The 22,994-nt window shown below is 40.1% G+C and overlaps 1 protein-coding gene across 1 annotated transcript in view; it reads right to left on the bottom strand.

Annotated features, from left to right (window-relative positions):
• Positions 1 to 5,112: 5,112 nt before the first annotated feature.
• The window catches only part of CDC123 (cell division cycle 123), a 35,122-nt gene continuing 17,240 nt past the window's right edge, over positions 5,113 to 22,994 (bottom strand). The window contains exons 9-13 of the mRNA XM_042815574.1: positions 20,026 to 20,148; positions 16,442 to 16,470; positions 9,338 to 9,466; positions 7,512 to 7,649; positions 5,113 to 6,677 (exon numbers count right to left, since the gene is read on the bottom strand). Coding sequence (XP_042671508.1) covers positions 6,651 to 6,677; positions 7,512 to 7,649; positions 9,338 to 9,466; positions 16,442 to 16,470; positions 20,026 to 20,148 — 446 coding nt within the window. The 3' untranslated portion in view covers positions 5,113 to 6,650. The remainder of the gene's footprint in view (positions 6,678 to 7,511; positions 7,650 to 9,337; positions 9,467 to 16,441; positions 16,471 to 20,025; positions 20,149 to 22,994) is intronic.

The raw sequence follows: 22,994 nt of genomic DNA, 5'->3' as shown, positions 1-22,994 counted from the left end.
TGATAGCAGATAGAACTGGGAAAGGACACATGGCAAACCCACAGGAGATGTGAAGTTTGAATTTCGTCTCTGAGACTGAAATTCTCACCAAGTCCTGAAGAAGTGAGGTGAGGAAGGGTCTCAAGAAAGATCAAGCCATTCCTGCAGGGTCCCCAGCTCTGCACATTGCTTACTTTAGGGCTCAGAGTAGGATGACTTTCATCTGAGATCTCCCCATGCTCATCTTTGCTACACTTCAGCCAATTTCTTTTAGAAATGATGCTGAGCTCAGTGCCACTCTCCTATCAGAAGATTCCAATCTTGTCTTTTCTAATGAGCCGTGTTTTGGTGTGATAATCATCTTCCCTCCCTCTGGCCACTCTCCAAAAATCAACATATTTCTTGAAATACCGTGCCTAAAATTGGTCACTGCAGTCCACCATCCCAACATCAAACAATATGATCTCATTTCTTGCATGCATCTCTCCTGCCAGCCCACAATGACACCTACCTTTTTCCTCCCCCCACAGCTTATTATTGCTGTAACTTACCCACTCCCACTGCACTGCTGCTCTGCCAGCAATTTCCCCATTTTGTATCTGAGTGTCTGATGCCTCCTTCTAAGAACAGCACTTTGCATTCATCTTTATCAAATTTCTTCACATTCATTTCAGGCAATTTCTTTTCCCTGCACTTTACAGCTGTTTCAAACCCTGTTACAGCCCTCTGAAGTGTCTGCATGTATTCTCAAATTGGTGACAACCCTAATTTTTTTATATGGGCTATATAAGAAAATGCAGGCCCTGCAATAAATTGCATAGTGGTCTCACTTCAAATACCCTCTCTGACCACATACCAGTAACTATTCTGAGTGTAGTTTTTCTACCACATTGTGATAATTTAATCCATTTCCTCCTTTTGCTCGTCAGAAGAAAGCGAGGTGAAGAAAACATTAAATGTATCCGTTTTCTCTGAATCATTCATTATTTTTTCTCCATCCCCTCATCTTTCCTCACTTAATTATGTGCTTCCCTTCCAATTTCTGTAGTTTCATTTTGATTGATCCTTAGGAGTCCTTGCTGTGCTATTTTACCTTTACATTAGGAGATTGCTGCCGGGCCATTAACAAGCAGCTCTCTTCTATTTCCTTATCCCACCCATCATCTTCCAAACAGACCGACTGAAACTACCTTCTGAGCTCCTTATTCTGTTTCTCATTTCCCTCCTTCCTCAAGAGCATCAAATAACTGTGCAGACACTTACTTGAAGATTTTTAACCACTTGTAATAAGCCTGAATGTAATCCAAAATAGTTGAGTCTTGCACAAGACTCATACCTTCCCCATACCTTCTGAAATACAAACTCTGCTCTCTTGAAATAAATGCATTAACATGGGAAAACATGGAAAGAGTTATTTTCTCAGCAGACACTGAAGTATAAAATACTCCCCATTTCCACCAGACTTCATTTGTCTACTAAATGTCTAAAGTCTCCATCTGACTACTTCATGGGTGGCCAACATTTTGGCTTGCCCAGGCAGCAGTGAGTGGAGAGGAATTGTCTTGGGCTGCATATATATATAGGTCACTCTGAAACTAACACCTCCTACTTATTTCCATGGAAACTACAACAGGTATAATGAGCGCAGTAACTCTACTTGATAGAGAAAACTCTCAGCTACAAGACAATATTTTCCAACATAGCCAGCACCACTAGCTGTGCATCTTCACCAGCAATGACAACAGGCTGCATACCGTGCTCCTCAAAACCTGCAGCAGCAGAGGTGACCCACTGCTGTCATCGCTGCTGAAACACACCACTGCACTCACATTCATTGTTAGGTCTCCTAAACGTTCAGCAAGCATCAATGAATGTCAACAGGCACCATTTCTTTTTTTGCATGAGAGAATTCAGTGGCACACCTTTGCTTCTTCTGTACTTCCATGTCAGACACCATTTTCTCAGACTGCCCCTCTGCTGCCATCTGTCACACAGCAACAAAACGTAAATGGAATGTTGGTGGGAAAGGTCAACCTCTACTGCCATACCACCACCATCCACCTCTGATGTTCTGGGCCAACATAATAAAATAGCAGGCATTACTTTAAGAGCTGCCCTTGTAAAATATGTACTACAGGGAGAACAACAAAAACATAGAACTAGTGGGATATGCAGTCTTGTTTTAGTGAAACTAATGCATCAATTTGATTCAATGGCAGGGGTTGCAAGTCTAAGTGAGTTCTCAAGGTGCTTATCAGAGATTTTCTTAACGAAATGTCGCTCCTCCCGTACTTCATTCTTTACAACAGTTGCTCACAAAAGTACATACCGCCAAAAGCAATAGCACACATAAAGCGTGGCTGTAAGCCAAAGTATGAAAAAGCACACAACTATTTGCCATACCTTGAGTTAGCACTGCCCTGGTTGCAGCCCATACAGTGCCCATCACACAGTGATGTTTGGTTGTTGTGAGCAATGGGTGCACACTTGGCCACTCAATAGGGAAGAGCCACCTCCAGGAGAAATGCCACACTGTGTGCCATGTCAGGCCACACAAGGCCCATGGGCTGGACATCAGCTTCTGTTTTTCCTATTGTGGGAACATCTAGTTTCCCCAGCCTTGGGAATACAGACACTTTTGCTCTACAGCATCGTGCCTCAGCATCAATCCTTCCCGAATGAATCACATGCCTCTTTGTTCCAGTTTGTCTTCCAAAAATCTCTGCCATGCCCACTAACCTGGATTTTGAGAAATACTGAGTTCCTCTCATATATTACCCATACTGCTGTAAAGACACTTTCATCTTCATTCTCTCTCTGCCTTTTAAAGTCTCAGCTCCAATGAGTAATTTATTTACATCAGTGAAATACAACAGTCTGGCAGGACAAAGTTCCATACCAGCACCAGAGGCAAAAGCTAGATCCTTCAGTTCAGGAAACAGGAACCCACACTCACAGATTGTGGTTGATGTAAGACAGAAAGCAAAATTTTAAGCCCTACTCTAGCATCTGGACATGAGCTCTGAAGATTACAAGTAACAGGTAATGACTGTTTTCTCTCTTGGCGGAAATGTTGTTCAGAAAGAACTTGACGTCTCTCCCAAATGTTTATTTGTAACTAGAATAAATTCTCTCCTATAGAGCAAGGTTCTGAGAAGTTTTGGTCAGCATTTTTGACCAACCAACCTTTCCCCACAACCTGCCAAAATACACTGTTGGAAAACGCCTCATCAGCTCTTCAGAGGACCTCAGGGCAGGCAAAACATTCTCAGTGCCCAGGGGACACATTGCTACGATAGTTAACACACAGAAATAGAGCAAGTCTTCAAAAGAAAAACAACAACAACAAAAAACCCAGTATCTTAGCACAGTGCTAATCCCTTTATTATTATAAAAATCTATAATTACATGTTGTTGCTTAAGGACTCTGTGCCTTTGAGAAAGCTTCAAGTCTGCACGCAGTAAGCCAGCTATGGCAAGAAAACATTTTAATTCCATAAAATTCTAGGACGGCCACAAATTTAAGCAGACTTCATCTTTACAGAAGTCATCAAGTTCAAAGACACTGTCAATTCAACATCCAGGCAAACTTTTATTGTTAAGACAGCTAGACTTAAGCCTCCAAATATCAGCATTATCAAGTATCTGACACGAATCAAATGTCCTATTGTCCCTCCCTGTACTATACTTCAGTGACTCACCTTCTCTTAAACAGAGATACATATTTTAACACAGTATAATTTCCTCAAGTGACAGATTCACTATCCAAACACAAACCAAGCAGCATAACTTTGACCTTTGGGGTTAAAATTATTTACTAGCTGCCAAGTCGATTTGTGCAATTACATTCACTGACAGATATCCTCTGTTCTTCTCCAACTATTCAACACTTCAGAACTGGGACAGTTTGTAAGAGCTAAACTAACTGAAGCCCACACAAAAGTATCAGGAAGTGCTTTTAGGCAGCTTTGCACCACAGTGTTACCTCCACTACCAGTGATCTGCTTTTGAACTCTTTCAACTGGCGATAGTCTCATGAGAGCCTTTAACTGTGACTGTCTGCACTGCTTAAACGAGCACCTGAACTGTGTCTCACTGGGTAGCTTTTCTCTGGCCAGCTCTGCACCCTGGACATCAGCTAAGTGCAAGTGCTTAAGAATAAGATGCATGAAATTTCTAGCTAGCAACGTCAAATGAAATCAGGAGGATTAACAAGCCATACAGTGTGACCGGATTCCAACAAGTGCTATTCATTCACTGAAACCCAGAGCTGAGGAAAATTATCCTATTTTTAGAATCCTTTTCAGACATAATAGAGCACCACTCAGAAAATTAAGTCAGAACATCTCCTTTTAGGCGGAAACAAGTCGACAGAAAGAGAGAAGTTTTTAAATTCAGAACAGTATTATCCATGTTGCTGCTTATTCTAATCTTAACTTTCACTCAAAATGTTATGTTGGTAGTCAGAAAGATGAGGACAGCATTGGAAGAGTCAACTGAACAGAACTAAGCCACTACCTGCTCATAAGTATTACTTGCAGGGCCATTGGAATCCTGACTCCCACTATTCATCTGAGAGATTAAATACCACAGCCATTGGCTGTGAAACACTTCTCTCTGATACTTCTTGCTGAGCTGCAATCCTCCTGCTCTGCTTCCTTATATGGCTCTTCATTAAGCCCAAAGGAAGTTTAAGTTCCTGCAACTCAAAATAAAGATAGTTATCAGTGTTTGGTAGCGTGGTTGAGCAATCTGTTAATTCAGAGTGGTCATCTCTTAGCATCACAGGGGAGAAAAACAAACTTTGCTCAGGCTGGAAACAACTGAAGCAGTTTAGGGGCACACATCCTAGGCTGGTGTTCAATTCCATTGGATTTGTTCTAGAAGTGCTGAACTATAAATGCAGAGCACAAGAAAAACATCATGCCAGCATGTCTAAGAGTTCTGCACCATGATCAGTTCATTTGAGGATGCCATTTTCAAGAGAAATAAACACAAGATGTAAAGGACTGAGAAAAGGCTATTGCTGCAGTTTACTCTGCTAAAGGGATGTTTCAGAGTACACAGGGTGCCATCAAACAAGTCCTGACACTGTATTTTCCACTAAATATCCAGCACTGAAAGCTGTGATGATGATAAAAAAAAAAAAAAAAAGAAGATTCAGAAAGCTATCTTACTGCTTTAAACCAAAATTCAGTATCTTTTAGGACAACAATCTGTAGTTACGAAGAGGAACTGCAGGGTGATATCTTGATAAGAGATAATCAGATCATCACAATCTTTAGCTTATGGCCAGGAAGGAGTAACTTCAGAAGAGAAAGGGTAGCTTTTTTAATTTTTAAGTTCTGAAGTTCTTACTTGATTTAGAAACATTTATACACCTTTCTGATAAGGCTGAGAAAAACCTCCTCAAAAGTCCTGTAGTACAACAGAATTCGGTAGAGCCCAGCCTGCAGTTAGCATCCATCTAATCTGTGAACAAAAAGCTATGGATAAGGAGATTCAGAGTGAAAGAGTAGGGCAGATTCTCTACAGATTACAGGGGCTGTAAATTTACGGTGTTTAATAAATTATATTTGGTACAACTGAACTCTTATTCCACATAATCTTTAGTCAAAGTTCACTCAAAACTGAAGCTAAACAGTGACAGTAAGAAATCATTTAACATCTAAACTCAGATTTAACATCTCAGAACAGATGGTAACTGAGTGCCACATCAACTTGCCAGCAAGAGCAAGACAAGAAACATGAATAACTTTATATACACACAGAGTATCACATAACTGGTCCAACGTAGGAACCAGTTTCCAGTGGCTGAGCATCTCCAAATTTTCTTTTGCATCAAGTAAAATACGGCAAACAGAACACATTACTGACACCATGCAAACACCTACATCCAGAAGGCAGCTGCTTCTTAGTCTGAAAATGACCCCCCTGTGATAGGAAAAAAAAAAAATCAGTACCAAGAGCTTCCATTTCCCCAATTTAGTCAATTTTCCTTCTATACAAAGAACATGAAATAGTATCAAGAAAGAATTTAAGAACAAAAATAGTAATCATTTTCTTAAGTAATCCAAAAGAAATGAGATTCGGTCCACCTAACATTACAGGTTCATGTTACATTTCACTATTTATATTAAAGCCACAGCTGATGCCTAGTATATAATTATGTTAAAAATAAGTTTCAAGGAAGCTTTAGTAGTTACATTTGTTCCACGAAATGAAAGAAGCAACAGCCTTCACAATGAACAAAAAATTTTTTTCCTTGTAGCTATTCTATATTTTAAGCAAGACAGTGTCTAAATTCAGAGAATTCTTGATGCTTTAACTGCAGACGAATTAAATGCTGTCCTATTTTTAACCAAAGAGTCCAAAGGCATATTTCAATAGCATCCATTTTTACATTATGTGATATGAAGGCAGTCAGTTGCACTCAGATTGCTGCTTGCATCACTGTGCCATGGCCTTTAAGCTGGAATCCGAGGAGATCTCACCCTGACCTCCATGTTTCCATGAAGAAGCTTTCTACATTGTTATATAAACCAGCTTTTACGTTCTTTTGTTGACTATAGAAGACAGTTTTTCTTTAGCTTAATAGTTCCCTAAACACAGCTTTTTCTGCATTTCTTGATTGAATTGTTCCACAATTCACTGCGACACTTCTTGATATCTCAGTCATCGTCTTGCTGATTTCTTTTCTGTCAAAAGAAAATTCACAATGTTAGGATACAGTTCCCTGCCTATAGCAGGGGTTGGAACTAGGTGATCTTAAAGGTCCCTTCCAACCTAAACTATTATTAGTTAGTTATTAGTTAACTATTATATTAAACTATTACTAAATTCTATAATACAATTTGTGAAGTGAGAGCACTAATAAATCACAAGTATCAAAGATAAAATGGATATTAGACAACGACCACATTTCTAAGCTATTTTTGAATGGTATAAGAGAATGTTTCCAGCAATGGCAGCTCTCTCCCTCATCCCAAACTACTGGATTTTATTTAGACCAAAGAACAAGATTTGCACCCCCAATTAACTAACTGGTAGAACTCAGTAATCAGGATGAAGGCAACCTGCCTTCTCTCCCCACATGTAAAAGAGTCACATTCCCTAGTCACTATTATTGAAGGAAGAAAGGAATCACGTTTTTCCTAATATATTTATCTTGCAACTTTTAAAGAAGTTCTGAGATGCATCAACTTCAGCTATTAAAAATATATATATTTCCATTTAGACTACATTTATATTTACATTTCAACAAAAAAAGAAACCCCCAAGGTTCTTGAGTGTGACTTGTCAAACTACACTCATTGCTTCCCCTAAAGACAAAATTAATTAAATGAAGTGAGATCAAAAGGAGAGCTTGCTCTTCCTCAATGGAAGAAAATACATGCATACATACATACAAAACCAACCCATACATTTTATAAGTAAACACGTAACCTATGCTAATTACAAAAGCAGTTTCAGGCACTTAGATGTTACCACTTTGCAGGGATAGTAAGTAAAAATTTTCTGGTAACTCTTACCAGTTTAAGGAAGTCAATTAATTTGTGAACATCCTCTCCTGTAGACAGGTCCACAAAATCCTTTGGCAGTCGGTAACTCAGGTATGGGCTGGGCTGGACAGTAACTTGACTGTTTGTACAACGAAAAACTGGATAGTCCTTTGGAAAAGAATGATGGAAAAGACAAAAACAGTGTCTGAGTAAAACCAGGAACATCATTTGAACTCCTCCATTATAGTGCCTGAGTCACCTTGCAGCAGAGGTTATTGAGCTTGCAGTCGACTAACCTTGCACTTTTTAACAATTTTATGTTTTGTCATTAAAAACCGTGCAATTAAAAGCAAGAGTTAAAATGTTACTAACAGTCAAATACATTCATTTCCTCACTTCAAAGTTAAAATATGATAGAAATGTGTTTAATATGTATATTTATAATGGTGCCATAGCAATGGAGCTATCAGGAAATCTACGTGACTGTGTGTAAAAGAAAAAGTTTACAGTAACACCTCTAAGCCCCTTTTCATAGGTTCTTTCTTTAAACCCATGTTTGTATTATCAAAACTATGATCTAAGCTTTCTGAGCAATTTATTCACTGAAGGTAAAAATACCTCTATACAACACTCAAAAGTATCTCTAAATTCTCAATTCTAGCAGGTTTAACTTAATATAAATTTCACTTTAATCTATTATATATTTTAGATACTCTAGAACTGACAAGCAATACAATTACTAATTGCATGGCAGTAGGTAACTTCATTTTAAAGGAAGTTCAGTAACTTTACAACAGATTTTACTACTGCATGCAAGCTTCAGCATGAAGAAAAGTCATTCTACTCTTCATTCAGAAAAATTATGTAAACCACTTGGCACCCAGAAAAATAAATCCACAAAACAAAATTCAGGTGCTCCATGGAAAGCTGGAACTGGGAATGTGCTTTAACAAGGGAGACAGCTTCTAGCAGAGATCGCTGAATTTACATGCACCATGAGACTAAGAGAAAATAGTTTATTTCCCTTTCAATGTTATGAAGATGGTGATGGTACCAAAGCAAAGCTCAAATAACCTCAATAATGTCACTTCAGTTAAAGTTACAGAGAGAAGCCCACAGTATCTGACCAGTCATCTCTCAGACAAATAGCAAGTACTTCATAAGATCACACTAGCTTTCTCTCTTCTACCCAGACACTCATAAGAACCCATTTAGATGTGAGGACTTGTCTCAATCACACAACAAAGAAGAAGCTGGAGAAGAAATAAAAGACTTTTCCTTTCTCCAAATTAATGGGAAGTTATTTGTTTTCAAACAGTGAATGCAGCTTGGAACAGGGATAAAACGGCATTGTTCTGCAAGTCCAGGGAGTCCAACCAAAGGACAAAGTGTCCCACAGAGTGTTCAATATGAGGAGGATGCAGAAATTAAGCTTCTTCTTGCTTCCTATCAAATATGAATAAACAAAACAGAACTTCAAGCAAATAAACAGAAAAGCAACAGATTTTAAAAGAAATTGAAAAGAGTGGAACAAATTTAAAATACATTAGAACTGAGTGAAAGCAATTTTCAGGTCATCTTCCTCACAATGAGGTCAAAACTGCAATATGGGCTTGTATGGTTTGAAGTACAAATTCCCTCGTAGGCATTTAACACTAGCAGGTGCTGCTTACTGAGATAAACTACTGTCAGAAAGATAGATTGATTCTACTCACAAAGAGTTTACATTTCAAGAGCTGAGGACTTTCATTTACTTCAGTGGGATTTGCACCATAATTCAGTTATGAAAAAAGCAGCAGCAGAGGCCCTAATGCCTTCTGGATTTGCTAGCCAGCTCCCTAGCAGCAGAGCTGTACCTGTTCTGTTGCTTCCCCTTCACTCTGGTCGCCTTTCAGATTTCTTCCAGAGGTCAGTTCATCCCACGTAAACAGCAGTGAGTCTGTTACTTCTCCAAATGGATTAAAATCTATTAACCAAATCTTACCCTGCAACGTAACAACAGAAGAATTAAAACAAGTCACATAGTTTTAAATAAAGCCAGAACATGCATGCACTTATACTACTGTAATATGCCTGGTCTTTAGAGACAAAAATAGATGCCAAAACTGAAAGCATCTGTTCTTACATGCTGAAAATATTGTAACATACTTTACATTAGGCAAACAGTTTTAAAACACAGCAAGCTCTGACTTTATATTTTTATTATTACTATTATTATTTTTGACAGAATATCAGACAGAGCTCAAGTAAACTGAATTCAGCTCTACATAACGTGCAGTTCTACGCCAAGGTGAAACCACAGAAATCCTCCATGATCTCCAGACAGCATGAACAAGGAAGAGAAAAAAAAAGAAATACAAAGAAATAAAACCCAGGTATTTTGCTTTCCATCAAAAGTCACCTCAGCACTCCTATACATTCAGCAGCCTGAAAGGATTGCTATTCTTGTTCTCAGAACAGACCGTAAAAATACAGAGCAAGGCCTGCAATTTGCTGGTGGAGATCATGAAAGCTGAAAGATGCTGCACAGATATAGATTGAAAAAACCACAAGGGCATTTTTAATATAACCCTTAGTAGTCCAGGCTAATTTTTCCTGCCATACCTCTAACATATTCATATGTCAAACAGTTCTGGTAGTGTGCACAAGAGCACGCCTATTCTACAAGTGAAGAACGTACGCAGAGAGATTGGCATGACTTATTAAAGGTAACAGAAGTCTGCCAAGGAGCAAGAAAGGACTTGTGTTCCTTGAGCCATCTCAAGATAGCCCTGTGCTGAAGCTGCACCTCTTCTTACCCAAGGAAGTGTCATCTAATAAAACAAAAACCTCATAACAAAATATGAACACAGGTGGTACTGAGAACTAGCAAAACACCTGCCACATAAAGAAGAAGTCAGATCTTCCAAACAGGGAGACGAAGGTTTCTGAAACATCAGTGGGATGATGGATTGATGGGATTTACTTTGTTTATTAAAAACCAACTGGAAATCACACCTGAGAACTGTGCAGTTACTAAAAAAATTTGCTTTCCTTTACTCACTCTCCTTCCTGAATGATCTTCTGTCTTTAAAAGATCCTGTCTCGATGCAAACTTCAATGTATCTTTAACTATTATACCACAGCCATCTGTTTTCTAACATGTAGATTCATTCCTTTGAAGCCTTCAGTCGTAGAGTAACATGGAGATTTCCACCCACACCACCTAAGCCACGCTCACAGCATTTAAGTGCTGTAGAGTAAGAAACGAATATAAACCCATACAACAGCAGAGAACTGCTAGAGGCTAAAAACAGTCTGTCACCATCTATACTGAGTTACTAATGCAGGTTGGGGAAGTCCCACCACAAATGAAACCAGCAATATTTCTTGTAAATGGGAGCTGTGCCAACATAGCAACCTGGCTGTGCACAGACCTGTAGTGGTCTGCCTCTCAGGGTAGATCAATTGGGTACAGCTGTCTCAAAGAAAGTTTTAAGAAGCCAGAGAACTGTAAGAGCAGTGCTAAAACAGACAGCTACAAAAGAAGATGGGAACCGCAAGGACACAGAACTGAACTGTTTCTTACTTGTTATGGAAGAGTGTAACAGCACAGACCTGCATGGCTAAATTGGAAAACCTGTGAACCAAAACTGACACCACTACCACAGACAGCAAAAAGGGACAAGCTCTGCTATCATTTTGCTTCTCTGTTCCTCCCAGAAACACAGTCACAAACTCTCATTATAAGCAATGTTTTACTTTTGTTAATGGGAACATCTCACTAGCTCCAAGGCATCAGAAGGAGGAATCTGAAATTCACATGCATTCTATAACTCTAGAAAAACAAATTAATGGACCAATTTAATCACAGACAGAAGCAATGGCTGGCAAAGTTCATTCTGCAGTTCAGAGAATCTTTCCTTGCATCAGAAATGTTTACACTCAATAAAGGATTTCCCCATGACAGGCTTTCTCAAAGACTTTTTCTCACCCCAAATACATGAAACTTCTTTTTTCCATAAATAGGAATTCAAGATTGTTTCCTTGGGGAAAAGATGTACCTGGAAAAAAAAAACCTGAAAAACATTTTTGACTACTGAAAGGAACATCTGTCTGCTCAGGTGCTCACAGAAACATTTCTCCTTCTCTCTGCAGACAGTGGTACTCCAACTGCAACACCTCGAGACCATCTTAAATCTACGCTGAGCTCCATTAGTTGCAAATGGATGGAAAGTGGCCAACAGCATCCTTTCTCAGGTTTCATTAAAGGGAATGTGCATAGCTCTGGGTGAGTAACTAAACCGTATTTTCTTTAAGTAAAATATCCATTCAAGTCCTACTTCAAATTTTATGATTTAAATGCCATTTGAGGTGATACACACTGTATCTGAAGAGCAACAGTACAGCTATTTATCTGCACTCTTCTGGCATCTTTACCATATGAGAGAACAGAATTGCACAAGCCAGAGAAGCAAGGCTGTTCTTACCTGGATAGGAAAAAAAAAATCATGTTATTGCATAACTTTTTTTTCCCCTCATCCTAAAACAGGAACCGATAGATTTACCGTATCATGACAGCTTCATGTTTTGTTTTTCTAAAGCATTAAGCAGTATGCTGCTGAAAGGAAATGCTTGTGACAAAGACTGTTTAAAGGAAGTTAAAAGATAAAATGCAAACAAAACTGTTACATTTCCCTAGCTTCAGCTGCACCTGCAAGCACACTGACAGTGCTCACAAGGCAGATAGATGCTAGTGCTGGTTTGCATGTTAACAAGAAGAGAGTTGTGAATTTGCAGTGGCCTGAAGCTTTGCACTGGTCTTCTGTAACACAGTGACTTGTCTTGAACATGGTTACAAGGCATAGAACTTGTAAGAGGTATTACCAGGAGCAACAGCAGAGCTGAAACTCTTGTCAGCTGTTGTGCAAAAAAAGCCAATCCAAATGGAAACAGGCTACTGGTCCTCCAACAGGACCTCTCTAGGGCTAGGTATTCAGATCATCCAGCTTTGAAAACTGTATAACAGCATTTCTGCCTTAAAAGAAGGTCTGTCTGCCAAACCAGGTACTAGCTCAGAAGAGCTCAGTGAAGAGAGAGTAAAAGGAAAGGTCAGCCATAGAAAAGTTTGCCCTCAAACAAGGGCACTGTTATTCCAACTCAATAAGCTGGACCTGTGGCAGACCACTCTGCAGCCTCTCGAGCAACTACAGAACAGGTGGAGTGGCTTGCTCTCTTCCACAGCCACAGTAAGGAAACAAGCTTCTCCAAGCTGAATATTTTAGAGTTGAAAGAATTTAAAATAAGCAGACATCGGACATTTCTTTCATTCTGTAGGTGAGGTTGCCATGCAACCAGCCCAAGGAAGAGCATGGGCTCTGGAAATTAATCAGATTCAGCAATACTCAATATTCCTTTGCTGCCTATATCTCACATACAAAGGGAGCAATGAATAATACAATTGCAAACCACAGAAGTATGTGTGAAAGGAGGAGGATTTGACACACAAAGGATTATCTGGCAGTTTACAAGACTCGAGGGTAGAAGGCACTGAGAGTTATCTACAAACAGATATATTCTATCCTGACAGATGAAGAAACACTGTTTATTTGAGATCACAGAGGCTGAAGCCTCTTACTTAAATAAACTGTCTTCACACTTCAGTTGTGAGGCAGAGTACCCAAAAGCAGGGCTTGGTTAGATGATAAAACACTGCTCCTTGTTTCATCTGACAGCATCCTCACGTCCGACGATTTGAATCCAGGCAGGTAAGTTTCACATGCCATTCAGCATGGCTGCTTTTAGCCTGATTCTGGATACTTACAGTGAAAGCTGGGCTCAGTAACAATACAGTAATTTTCCACATCGCACATTTCTTTTGTTTCTGTTTCCCGAACTACGGCATGATTTACTATTACACAATTACAAAATACTTCATCAGAAATCAAAGTTTTTATACAAACTAAGTACAAATATTCCTAACTTAACTCAGTGACTGAATGTCATTCCTAAAATCAGCTTTTGGATTTTTCAGTTGTGGACTCCTTTAAGACAATATGTACGTGCTGTTAGAGCATAGCTAACATGACCTGTTTCTGTAGGTTGACACGAGAAGTGAAGGTGGCTAGCATTTCAAGTTAGGATGGGACATCTCTCCCCATTCTGTCACTATGTGCATGCTCAGTGTTTCAACTTGCTGAGCACTCATCCACAGCTGGAACAATTTGAACAGAAAAAAAAAATAGCTTCCATCTGCTTTAAATTGGGAATACAACAATCATATACTCTCTTGATGATCGTTCCTTTGTATCCTAGAGTAAGAGTTACTTTTTCAACTGCTGAAGAACACTCTGAACAAATGATTAACTTTGATGAGTTCAGATGCTATAGGGATATTTTTATTATTATTACTTTTTTTTTTTTTAAGAAAAATTGCAAAGAATCTATTGAATTTCTTTTAGTGAGCAAAACATCACCCTCCTCATTTTTTGAAATAGCCTACTAATTCCAGCTGAACTCTTAGCTGCATTTCTGTCAAAACCACCTATAGTAGGCACTACATAGAGTGAGCAGTGCTTCACTTAAGCTGTTTACCATAGAATCCTTAGAGCTGGAAGGAACCTTTAAATGCCATCTACTCCAACTCTCCTGCAGTGAACAGGAACACCTACAGCTACATCAGGTTGCCCAGGGTCTTACCCATCCTCGCCTTGAAAGTCTTCAGGGAAAGGGCATCAACCACATCTCTGGGCAACCTGTTCCAGTGCCTCACCACCCTCACCAGGAAAGACTTTTTCCTTGTATCCAACTTAAATATATCCTCTTTAAGCTCGAAGCCATTTTCCCTTGTTCTGTCACCACAGACCCTGCTAAAGAGTTTGCCCCCTTCTTTCCTCTAGCTCCCTGTTAGATACTGAAAGACCACACTCAGGTCACCTCACAGCCTTCTCATCTCCAGATTAAACAGCCCCAGCTCTCTCAGCCTGTCCTCATAGGAGAGGTGTTCCATCCCTTGGATCACCTTTGTAGCTCTCCCTCATGCAAGATCTTGCATTCATATTTGTTGAACCTCACAAGGTTCTCCTGGGCCCACAGTTCAAGCCTGTCTAGAGGTCCCTCTGAATGGCATCCCATCTGGTGATACTATACCAGTATTCATCTTAAAGACATCTAAATTGCCTTCAATAGAACGAAATTCCAAGAATCATAGACTGCCTTGAGTTAGAAGGGATGTTAAAGACCATCTAGTTCCAAGCAGACAGGATTGCCATCCACCAGCTCAGGGCTCCATCCAACCTGACCTTGAACACCTCCAGGCATAGGGCATCCCTCAGTTTCTCTGGGCAGCAGTGCCAGTGCCTCACCACCCTCAAAGTAAAGAATATCTTCCTACCACCTGAATTCTAGTTTAAAGACATTCCCCCCCTATTCTATCACAAGCAGACTGTTTATAAAGTCAGTCTCCCTTCTGTTTCTAATGGTTCAATCAGAATGGATTAGGAATTGGCTGGATGCAGCCAAAGAGCTGTGATCAATGGTTCTGTTTCAGGTGGAGGCTGGTCACAAGCAGTGTCCCTCAGGGGTCAGTCTTGGACCGGTGCTCTTCAACATCTTCATCAGTGACACAGATGACGGCATCAAGTGCACCCTCAGCAGGTTTGTGGATGACAGCAGCTGAGCGGTGCGGTCCACACACTGGAAGGAAGGGAAGCCATCCAGAGGGACCCAGACAGGCTGGAGAAGTGGGCCCCTGAAAACCCAATGAGGTTCAACAAGGCCAACTGCAGGTATTTATACAAAGTGGGGGGAGATCTCGTGGAGAGCAGCCTGTGGAGAAGGACCTGGGGGTCTGGATGTGAGCCAGCAGTGTGTGCCTGCAGCACAGGTGGCCAACTGTGTTCTGGGCTGCATTAAAAAAGAGGTGGCCAGCAGGGAGAGGGAGGTGATTGTCCCCCTCTACTCAGCTCTTGTGAGGCCCCATCTGCAGTACTGCACCCAGGCCTGGGGTCCCCAGCACAGGAAGGACGTGGAGCTCTTGGAGCAGGTCCAGAGGAGGGCACTGAGATGATCAGAGGGCTGGAGCACCTCTCCTGTGAGCAAAGGCTGAGGGAACTGGGCTTGTTTAGCTTGGAGAAGAGAAGGCTCCAGGGAGACCCCATTGTGGCCTTCCAGTTCTTGAAGGGAGCACATAAACAGGAGGAGAAATGGCTGTTTAATAGGGTGGATAGTGATAGGACAAGAGGGAATGGTTTTAAACTGGAGGGGAGGTTTAGGTTAGATATTTGAAGTAAATTTTTCACACAGAGGGTGGTGAAACACTGGAATGGGTTGCCCAAGGAGGTTGTGGATGCCCCAGTCCTGCAGGCATTCAGGCCAGGCTGGATGTGGCTCTGGGCAGCCTGGTCTGGTGGTTGGCAACCCTGCACATAGCAGTGGGGTGGAACTGGATGAGCATTGTGGTCCTTTTCAACTCAGGCCATTCTGTGATTCTATGATCCCTCCAATTACTGGAAGACTACAAAGAGGTCTCTCCAGAGCTTCTATTCTCCAGGCTGTACAAGCCCATCTCTGAGCTTTTCTTCATAGGAGAGGTGCTCCAGCCCTCTGATCATCTTCACAGTCCTCCTCTGGACACAAATTCAGGCACAGCTGTAGCTGAAGCTAAAGTTATGTGCTTGAAGACAGACTACTTGTCTGAAAGAAAATATTTACTGAATAGTTACATCAATGGCAAAGACATACTTACAACTCTAACTCTATCGCTTTCCTCCCATTGACAGTATCAAACAATGAAAAGGAATTCAGGAACAGAATGATAAAACCAAGTAGCTTTTTTTTTTTTTTTTTTTTTTTTTTTTTGCCAGGATCACTTCTAGGAAGAAGCAGCTATTCTTTGACTCCTCTCACTAGGGTTTCAGGTACAGCTTCCACAGAACAAACAATTAATTGCTAAGCAAATAAACAATCTGTTGTTCACTTACCCTGCTGTCTCGGTACACATCAAAAACAACTGAAAAAGAGAGGAAAAAAAAAAGTTAACCTTGAAAGATACAATTTCCCTGAAGATGTCAAAAACTCTCCTGGAGACGAGAAGGCCGCAGGGAGACCTCATTACAGCCTTTCAGTATTTAAAGGGAGACTATAAACAGGAGGAAAAATAAATTTTTACACAGACAGATAACGAGTAGACAGGGGGAAATGGTTTTAAATGAAAGGAGGGGAGATTCAGATTAGATGTCAGAGGAATTTTTCCTCTGAGGGGATGTTGAGGTGCTGCCACAGGCTGCCCAGAGAGGTTGTGGATGCCTCATCCCTGAAAGCATTCAAAGACAGGCTGCATGGGGCCCTGGGCAACCCACTCTAGTACTTGACCTATCAGCTGGCAACCCTGCCTGTGACAGGGAGGTCGGAACTTGATGATCTGTGAGGTCCCTTCCAACCCAAGCCATTCTGTGATTCTGAATATATACTCTTGTACACTACACAACTGGCAAAGTCAATACATCTAGAGAACTGCACGCCAGAATTAGGTTAATTTCCAAGAGGAAGTTGAAAATTTTCAAGAACTATTGTTAATACACTGATACAGTGTCTGCTGGGCTTTTTCATTTAATTCTGGTTTGTTTTGTTCATTTTTCCTCCCAATGGAGATCATCAGATAAACTCTTAGCATAGAGAAAAGCCTGTCGCCTACATTACTGCTGTTTGTTTTACAGCAGAACTGAGACATTTCATGGAAGGATAGGCCTACACTGTGCTAGACATCACATTTAATGAGAGAAAGATCCTGCTTCAAAAAAGGTTAGGACTCCAGCAGATAACAAGACTAACAGGTTGTAGGAACAAAGGGGTCAGTGGGCATGCTGAGGATGAGGCACAGAAAGGGCTATGTTTAAAGTCACACAGAGCAGACACTGCACACCTACTGGTTATCAACAGCTCTTTCAAAAAATCTCTGCTACTCAGTGATTCAAGTCAATCTGCCTTGCGTAGTTACACTAGTGCCACTCCCATTGGTTAATTAAGCACAAATCTTTGCACATGCTTCTATCTGTTAGCCTCTGTTCTGTATGGTTAAGCAAACCTTTGATTTGTCTTTCTATTCAACTATGGAAAAATCTACAGATAAGCATTCAGGCATGAGTGCATGCAGAAACTGTACCAGTTCAGCAGAGGAAAGAAAAGCCAGAATTAGAAAACACTCAGACAAATGCTGTATTGTCACTTTCTTCACTAATGAGGAAGGGAATATTTCAGCTAAGAGATTTCCCAATTCACATAAGATAAACTGAACTCAGGATATGACTAAAGAATACTTGAGCCCCAGCAGCTCCTCAGGAAGTTGCCTGTCAATAGCAGACAAGTTGATAGATCTTGTCCATGCATATAAAGCTACTCAGCAGCTTAACCTCATGCTTTGCGCCAAGTTGGCTGCACAAAGGCAAAACTCAGGGCCAAAACCAGTCACATCATTGTTTTTGACCATAAAGCCTAGAAATCTTTTTGCACAAGCTCAGTTACGTCAATTTAAAATGACCCTCTAGAATTAAGTGCTGTGACTTTCTCAGTAAGACAAACCCACAGTGACTAAGTCACCAATGCCAGGATAAGCACAGCAGCTCTAGATTTCTTCCACAGCTGTTCAACTGAACTTGTTGCTTGTACTGTGTTCAACAGAAAACCTTTTCATCTGAGTTCCATTATAAAACAATGCCTGTCAGCTTGGAGCAAGCCTATGGCAGCAGCGATCATTAATCATTGAGACTGAGTGGGATTTACAACCCCATTAAGACTGACTGCACATTGGTGACTAATTTAAGACACTGATTAACAGCAAACAGAGAGGAAAACTTGCACTGTTCCTTCTTTAGGGACCAACTGAGGAGCAGCGAGCTGCGTGCCAGTGAGACTGGAGTAAAACTTAACCACCAATTGCTTAGAACTGAATGCAAATGAAGGTGTGGCTCTATGGCAAGCATCAATACCTCTGGAGGACTTCTTTCACTGGGCTCCTATGAAAGGATTTTAGAAGGTTCTATCATCATTTAAAATTATTTAAAATGCATTTGCCCATCTGTTATCTTACTGCTCCAACTCCGCAGCGCTTCAGCTGCTCTGACTCAATTCTTCCATCTGGAGATACTAACAGACCAACTGGAAAAAGCAGAGCAAACAGCACTGAAAGCCCCAACGAAGCAAGGAGTCAGGGAAAGAGCTACCATACCTTTCCTTCTGACAGCAAACAAAAGCAGACTTTCATTGTTAACAACAAATATGCTGCTAGACAGTGGAAACAGAGATATGGTTCGGGGTAAGGAAGGTATGGGGAAAAAAACCTGCAGAAAATGTTTCCTGTATGGCATTTCTCTGCAGCAGGAAGGGTTACCCATGTTTTGTGCCCAAGACCAAAAGGCTAAAAAACCTCCATCCCAGAAGGTGACCCTGAAACCTCATTTCCCTAGAAGGTAATTTGGATGGCACAGTTTAACCTACTTTACATAGGATAACACTTCAGACCTTTCAGTTTACTACGCAGCAGAACTGAAATCTGGGCACCAATTTCTAAAAATAGTGCCCTGAATTATTATCTATCAGCTGATTACATACAAGCTGAAATTATGTTGGGACATAGAGGAAATTAAAACAGTAATCATAATGTCAGATCTGTATGATTGATTTTACTTCAAAATGTTAGGGCTACAGATCTGATAAATTAGTATAATAATTATACGCATTATATCCAGACTGAAATAAAAAGAATCATGCAGAGCCACTTTTTTTTTTAAATGTCAATAAAAAAAGACTGGCATTAGAAGGAATCCTTTCAGAAAGTCAGACAGAAAAGATCTGAGTAACCATGGCACTCAAACAGCAAAATTATTAACCATGTTCAGAGCTTACCTGATGGTTGAATAGTCAACTTTTTATGAAAGACAATACAAGACAATTCTTATGTGCACATGTTACTAAACTGAGGGTTGGTCCACACCAGAACAATATAAACTTTCCTCATAGTTTTCACCCATCTCAATCACATCACAACAGAACACTACCTTAGTTTCCTGACATGGTTTAGTGAGATTATTACTGATAAAATTTGTAAAGGATTTCATATTTACAAACTGAGTCGATTTAATTAGGTTGCTTAGGTATGGCAGAATTTCAAATACCATTCCAAAGTTTGAGCAGATAAAATGCTGTACATCAATATTCTAACAGAAACTAGTATAAGTTCTTGAAAATAAACTTCTAGATCTTTTCTTCAGAGAATACACCAATATTTAGCATGAAACATCTTTATAAGTATTTCTCCTTAGTACTGAATGCCTTTTGTTAAGTATTTCTTATCCCGTTACTCAGATGCTGATTTTTTCATATTTAGAAACAAGCCTAAGGGGGGAAAAAGCCTTTAAAGAAAATAAACAGCAAGCAAACACACAAGTAAACAAATCTTTTGTTTGTTAAGTCTTTGTGAGTACAAGTGCAGAATGTCCTTAAAAACCTTCCTCAACACCCTCCTCCCCGCCTATGTTCCGTTTTGTAACTGAAGGCTGCAGATACTTACAGTCTTCATCCAAGAACTTATACTGTATGTGTTTCTTGAAAAACTCCTGTATTGATCTACAGATCTCCTCATGCTGCTTAGAGATATGGTCATAGTACTGAGTATAGTCCCTCTGTGATATACCTGTCAAAAAATTTAACTGATTATGAAGAGCTTCAGACACAGAAAAAAAAACAAACAAATACAGAAAACACTCACACAGCACACAGTTGTCACAGTACACACATTACCATCACTATTTCAAAAGACAGGGTTCTCCCAGCTTTCAACCGTTAACAATGACCTGCTGTTTGGTTTTATTCTCCAGTGTTGGAAGCACTGCCATTACAAACTTTCTCCTTGTACAGTTCTGCCCTATGTTTGGTGAACCTCAGTTCACATGCACATGCTCTCACTATTTTTAAGTGAGTTTCAGAAGTAATCTTTGCCCAAGTTTACATTTCCATTTGTTGTCTTGCCCTTTCAGTTTCATTCACTCTGTTTACTCCAGTGAAAAACACTTCCATTTGGAAGAGTGAAATGAAAGGGGGAGAGGCCAGGTTTGCCAATTAGCAAAGAGGACAAAATTGAATGTATCATAAAGATTCTCATTTAACCTACTCATTAAGCATGAAATAACACATACCCGTTTGATAAGACACAAGAATTGAAACCTTAAACCCTAGAATTAAAGTGACATATTATCTAGTATCTTTGTGCCCACCTGAGGGCTTTCTTCTGTCTCGGACATTAGATAAATCATCCCAACTACATCACAAGCACTCCGTTCAGGCATTTGTTTGAATGCAAGATGATGGTTTATGTCAACATCAACAGGATTAAACACTCGCATCTTAAATGACAAAAGTTCTCATGCAGGATATGTCAACATAAACCACTGCAATACTCTGCTGGACAAACGTCAAACTAAGACCTACGCCTCACCGCAAGATGAGTAACATGTAGTATTTATGGAAGAAAAAAAAGGCAGAATCCTCCGCAGAAGATGCATTAGTGATGGCAGTGTACTCTTCTAACCATACGTAAAACACAGAGACTAAGTCTTACTTTAGGACAAAGCTGACCACCTCCAAAGATGAGCTCTTTCAAAAAGTCCATATAAAGTTCACAGCTTAAGCGGAACTTTGAATTATGAATACCACCGCAAATGTTAAGCCTAAAAGCAAAAAGCAAGAGATGGCAGCGCTGCAGGGGATGCAGACATCTAACTGGAAAAGCACTCACTACGCTTCACAAGTACTGTGCCTTAGCTTGACTGACAGGCTCATTAATTTTAAGAACATGGGAACATATTGTGGAAAAAAACTTGGAAGTGTCTTAGGAAATGCAGTTGGTGTGCTTGTAAAAAACCCATACTGGTAAATTCCCCAGGTTTCAAAACTTAGTAATGCAATGTGCAGAATGTTTAATTAGGCAGAGTAAAATGCCCTGGGGTATTTGAAAGTAAATATCAGTCTCTTTCTCAAGCATACATATTATGCACACATACGCATTCTGTAATAGATCTACTTTCAAATGTTTTAGAATTTATTACAGTGATGCATATCACTGGCAGTTGTGTTCTAGAAGCACTTAGAATCATAGAATTATTTAAGTTGGAAGGAACCTTTAGAGGTTATCTAGTCAAACTCCTCTGCAGTGAACAGGGACATCTACAGTGAGATCAGGTCACTCAGAGCCCCACTCAGTCTCACCATGAATGTCTCCAGGGATGGTGCATCACCACATCTGTGGCAATCTGTTCCTGTGTCTGACCACCTTCACTGTAAAAGACTTTTTCTGTATATCTAACCTAAATCTACTTTCTTTAAGCTTGAAATTGTTTTCCTTTGCTCTATCACAGCAGATCTTGCTAAAGAGTCTGTCCACTTCTTTCCTCCAGGTCTCCTTTGATACTGAAATGCTGCTCTCAGGTCACCTTGGAGCCTTCTCTTCTCCCGGCTGAGTAGAATCATAAAAATCACTTAACAGGACAGGATTCTGCTCTTCCTCTTTCAACAAGTTACATCAATACCATTAAGTAATGCAGGATTAATGGATAACCTCAGCTATTAGCAAAATAAACTCTGTTACAAAGAAGTACAATAAAGCCTGCAATTGGCATGAACAGACAACACCCAGATCAGCAGATCCCCACAAAGTCTTCATGCAGTTCATAGAACACCTGATCAAGAGACAAAGGACAGGAAGCAAATTCCTATGACTGAATAAGGTGGAACAAGATGAAGAGAAATTATTGACAGCTCCTAGCAGGTACAAAAAGGCATGTGCTGTACTAGCATGTAGTAACTGTGCTTGAAGATGTCAGGAGAAACAATGAGGTCTACATAACATCACATGCCTTCCCCACTGTATCATTATGAGGAATCCTGGACATCTCACTTACATGTGCCCATCTTGGTGCTTCCGAATACACAGGTATGGGACCAAAAGTAAACAAACTTGCTTTTTTTTTTTTTTGGAGGAAATCACTTTCCTTCCTATCAATTCTGGATTACAGCTTTGCAACATTTACAACACTTTCTTGTTAGAAGAGTTCCAGCAGAATGGTTCTTGTTAAGGACTACTACGTGGTCCAATCCTGTGCCATTTTCATTTCTGTTCATCCTTTGAAGATTCCACAGTAGCGCACATCAAAAAGGAATTCAAACTCCAGAGTGACACTCCAACTGCATTTAAACCCCTCAGTTCAAGCACCTGGATGTGCAGTAGTTGTCTAGGTTCCTGTCCCAGGAGAAGCTATTCAATACATCTAAAGCAATACATGAAATATATTTTGAATTCAGACACATGGTACACCTGTGGATGTATTCTAGCCTCCACAACTTCCTGAACTTAACGTTCAAGTGTGGTCACATTTAATCAACATAACCAACTGCCTCTGAATTCGTTCTGCAGGTTGGGTATGATTTAAAATTCTCTCCTGAATATAAAGGAATCCCTTTCAAAACAGCCTTTGGGTGAAGTCA

Source organism: Centrocercus urophasianus, unplaced genomic scaffold, assembly GCF_019232065.1.
Source record: "Centrocercus urophasianus isolate 14NV4802_14NV808 unplaced genomic scaffold, USGS_Curo_1.0 seq_15, whole genome shotgun sequence".
NCBI classification, from domain to species: domain Eukaryota; kingdom Metazoa; phylum Chordata; class Aves; order Galliformes; family Phasianidae; genus Centrocercus; species Centrocercus urophasianus.
The sequence above is the reverse complement of the archived record's forward strand: the minus strand, read 5'-3'. Positions and strand labels throughout refer to the sequence as shown.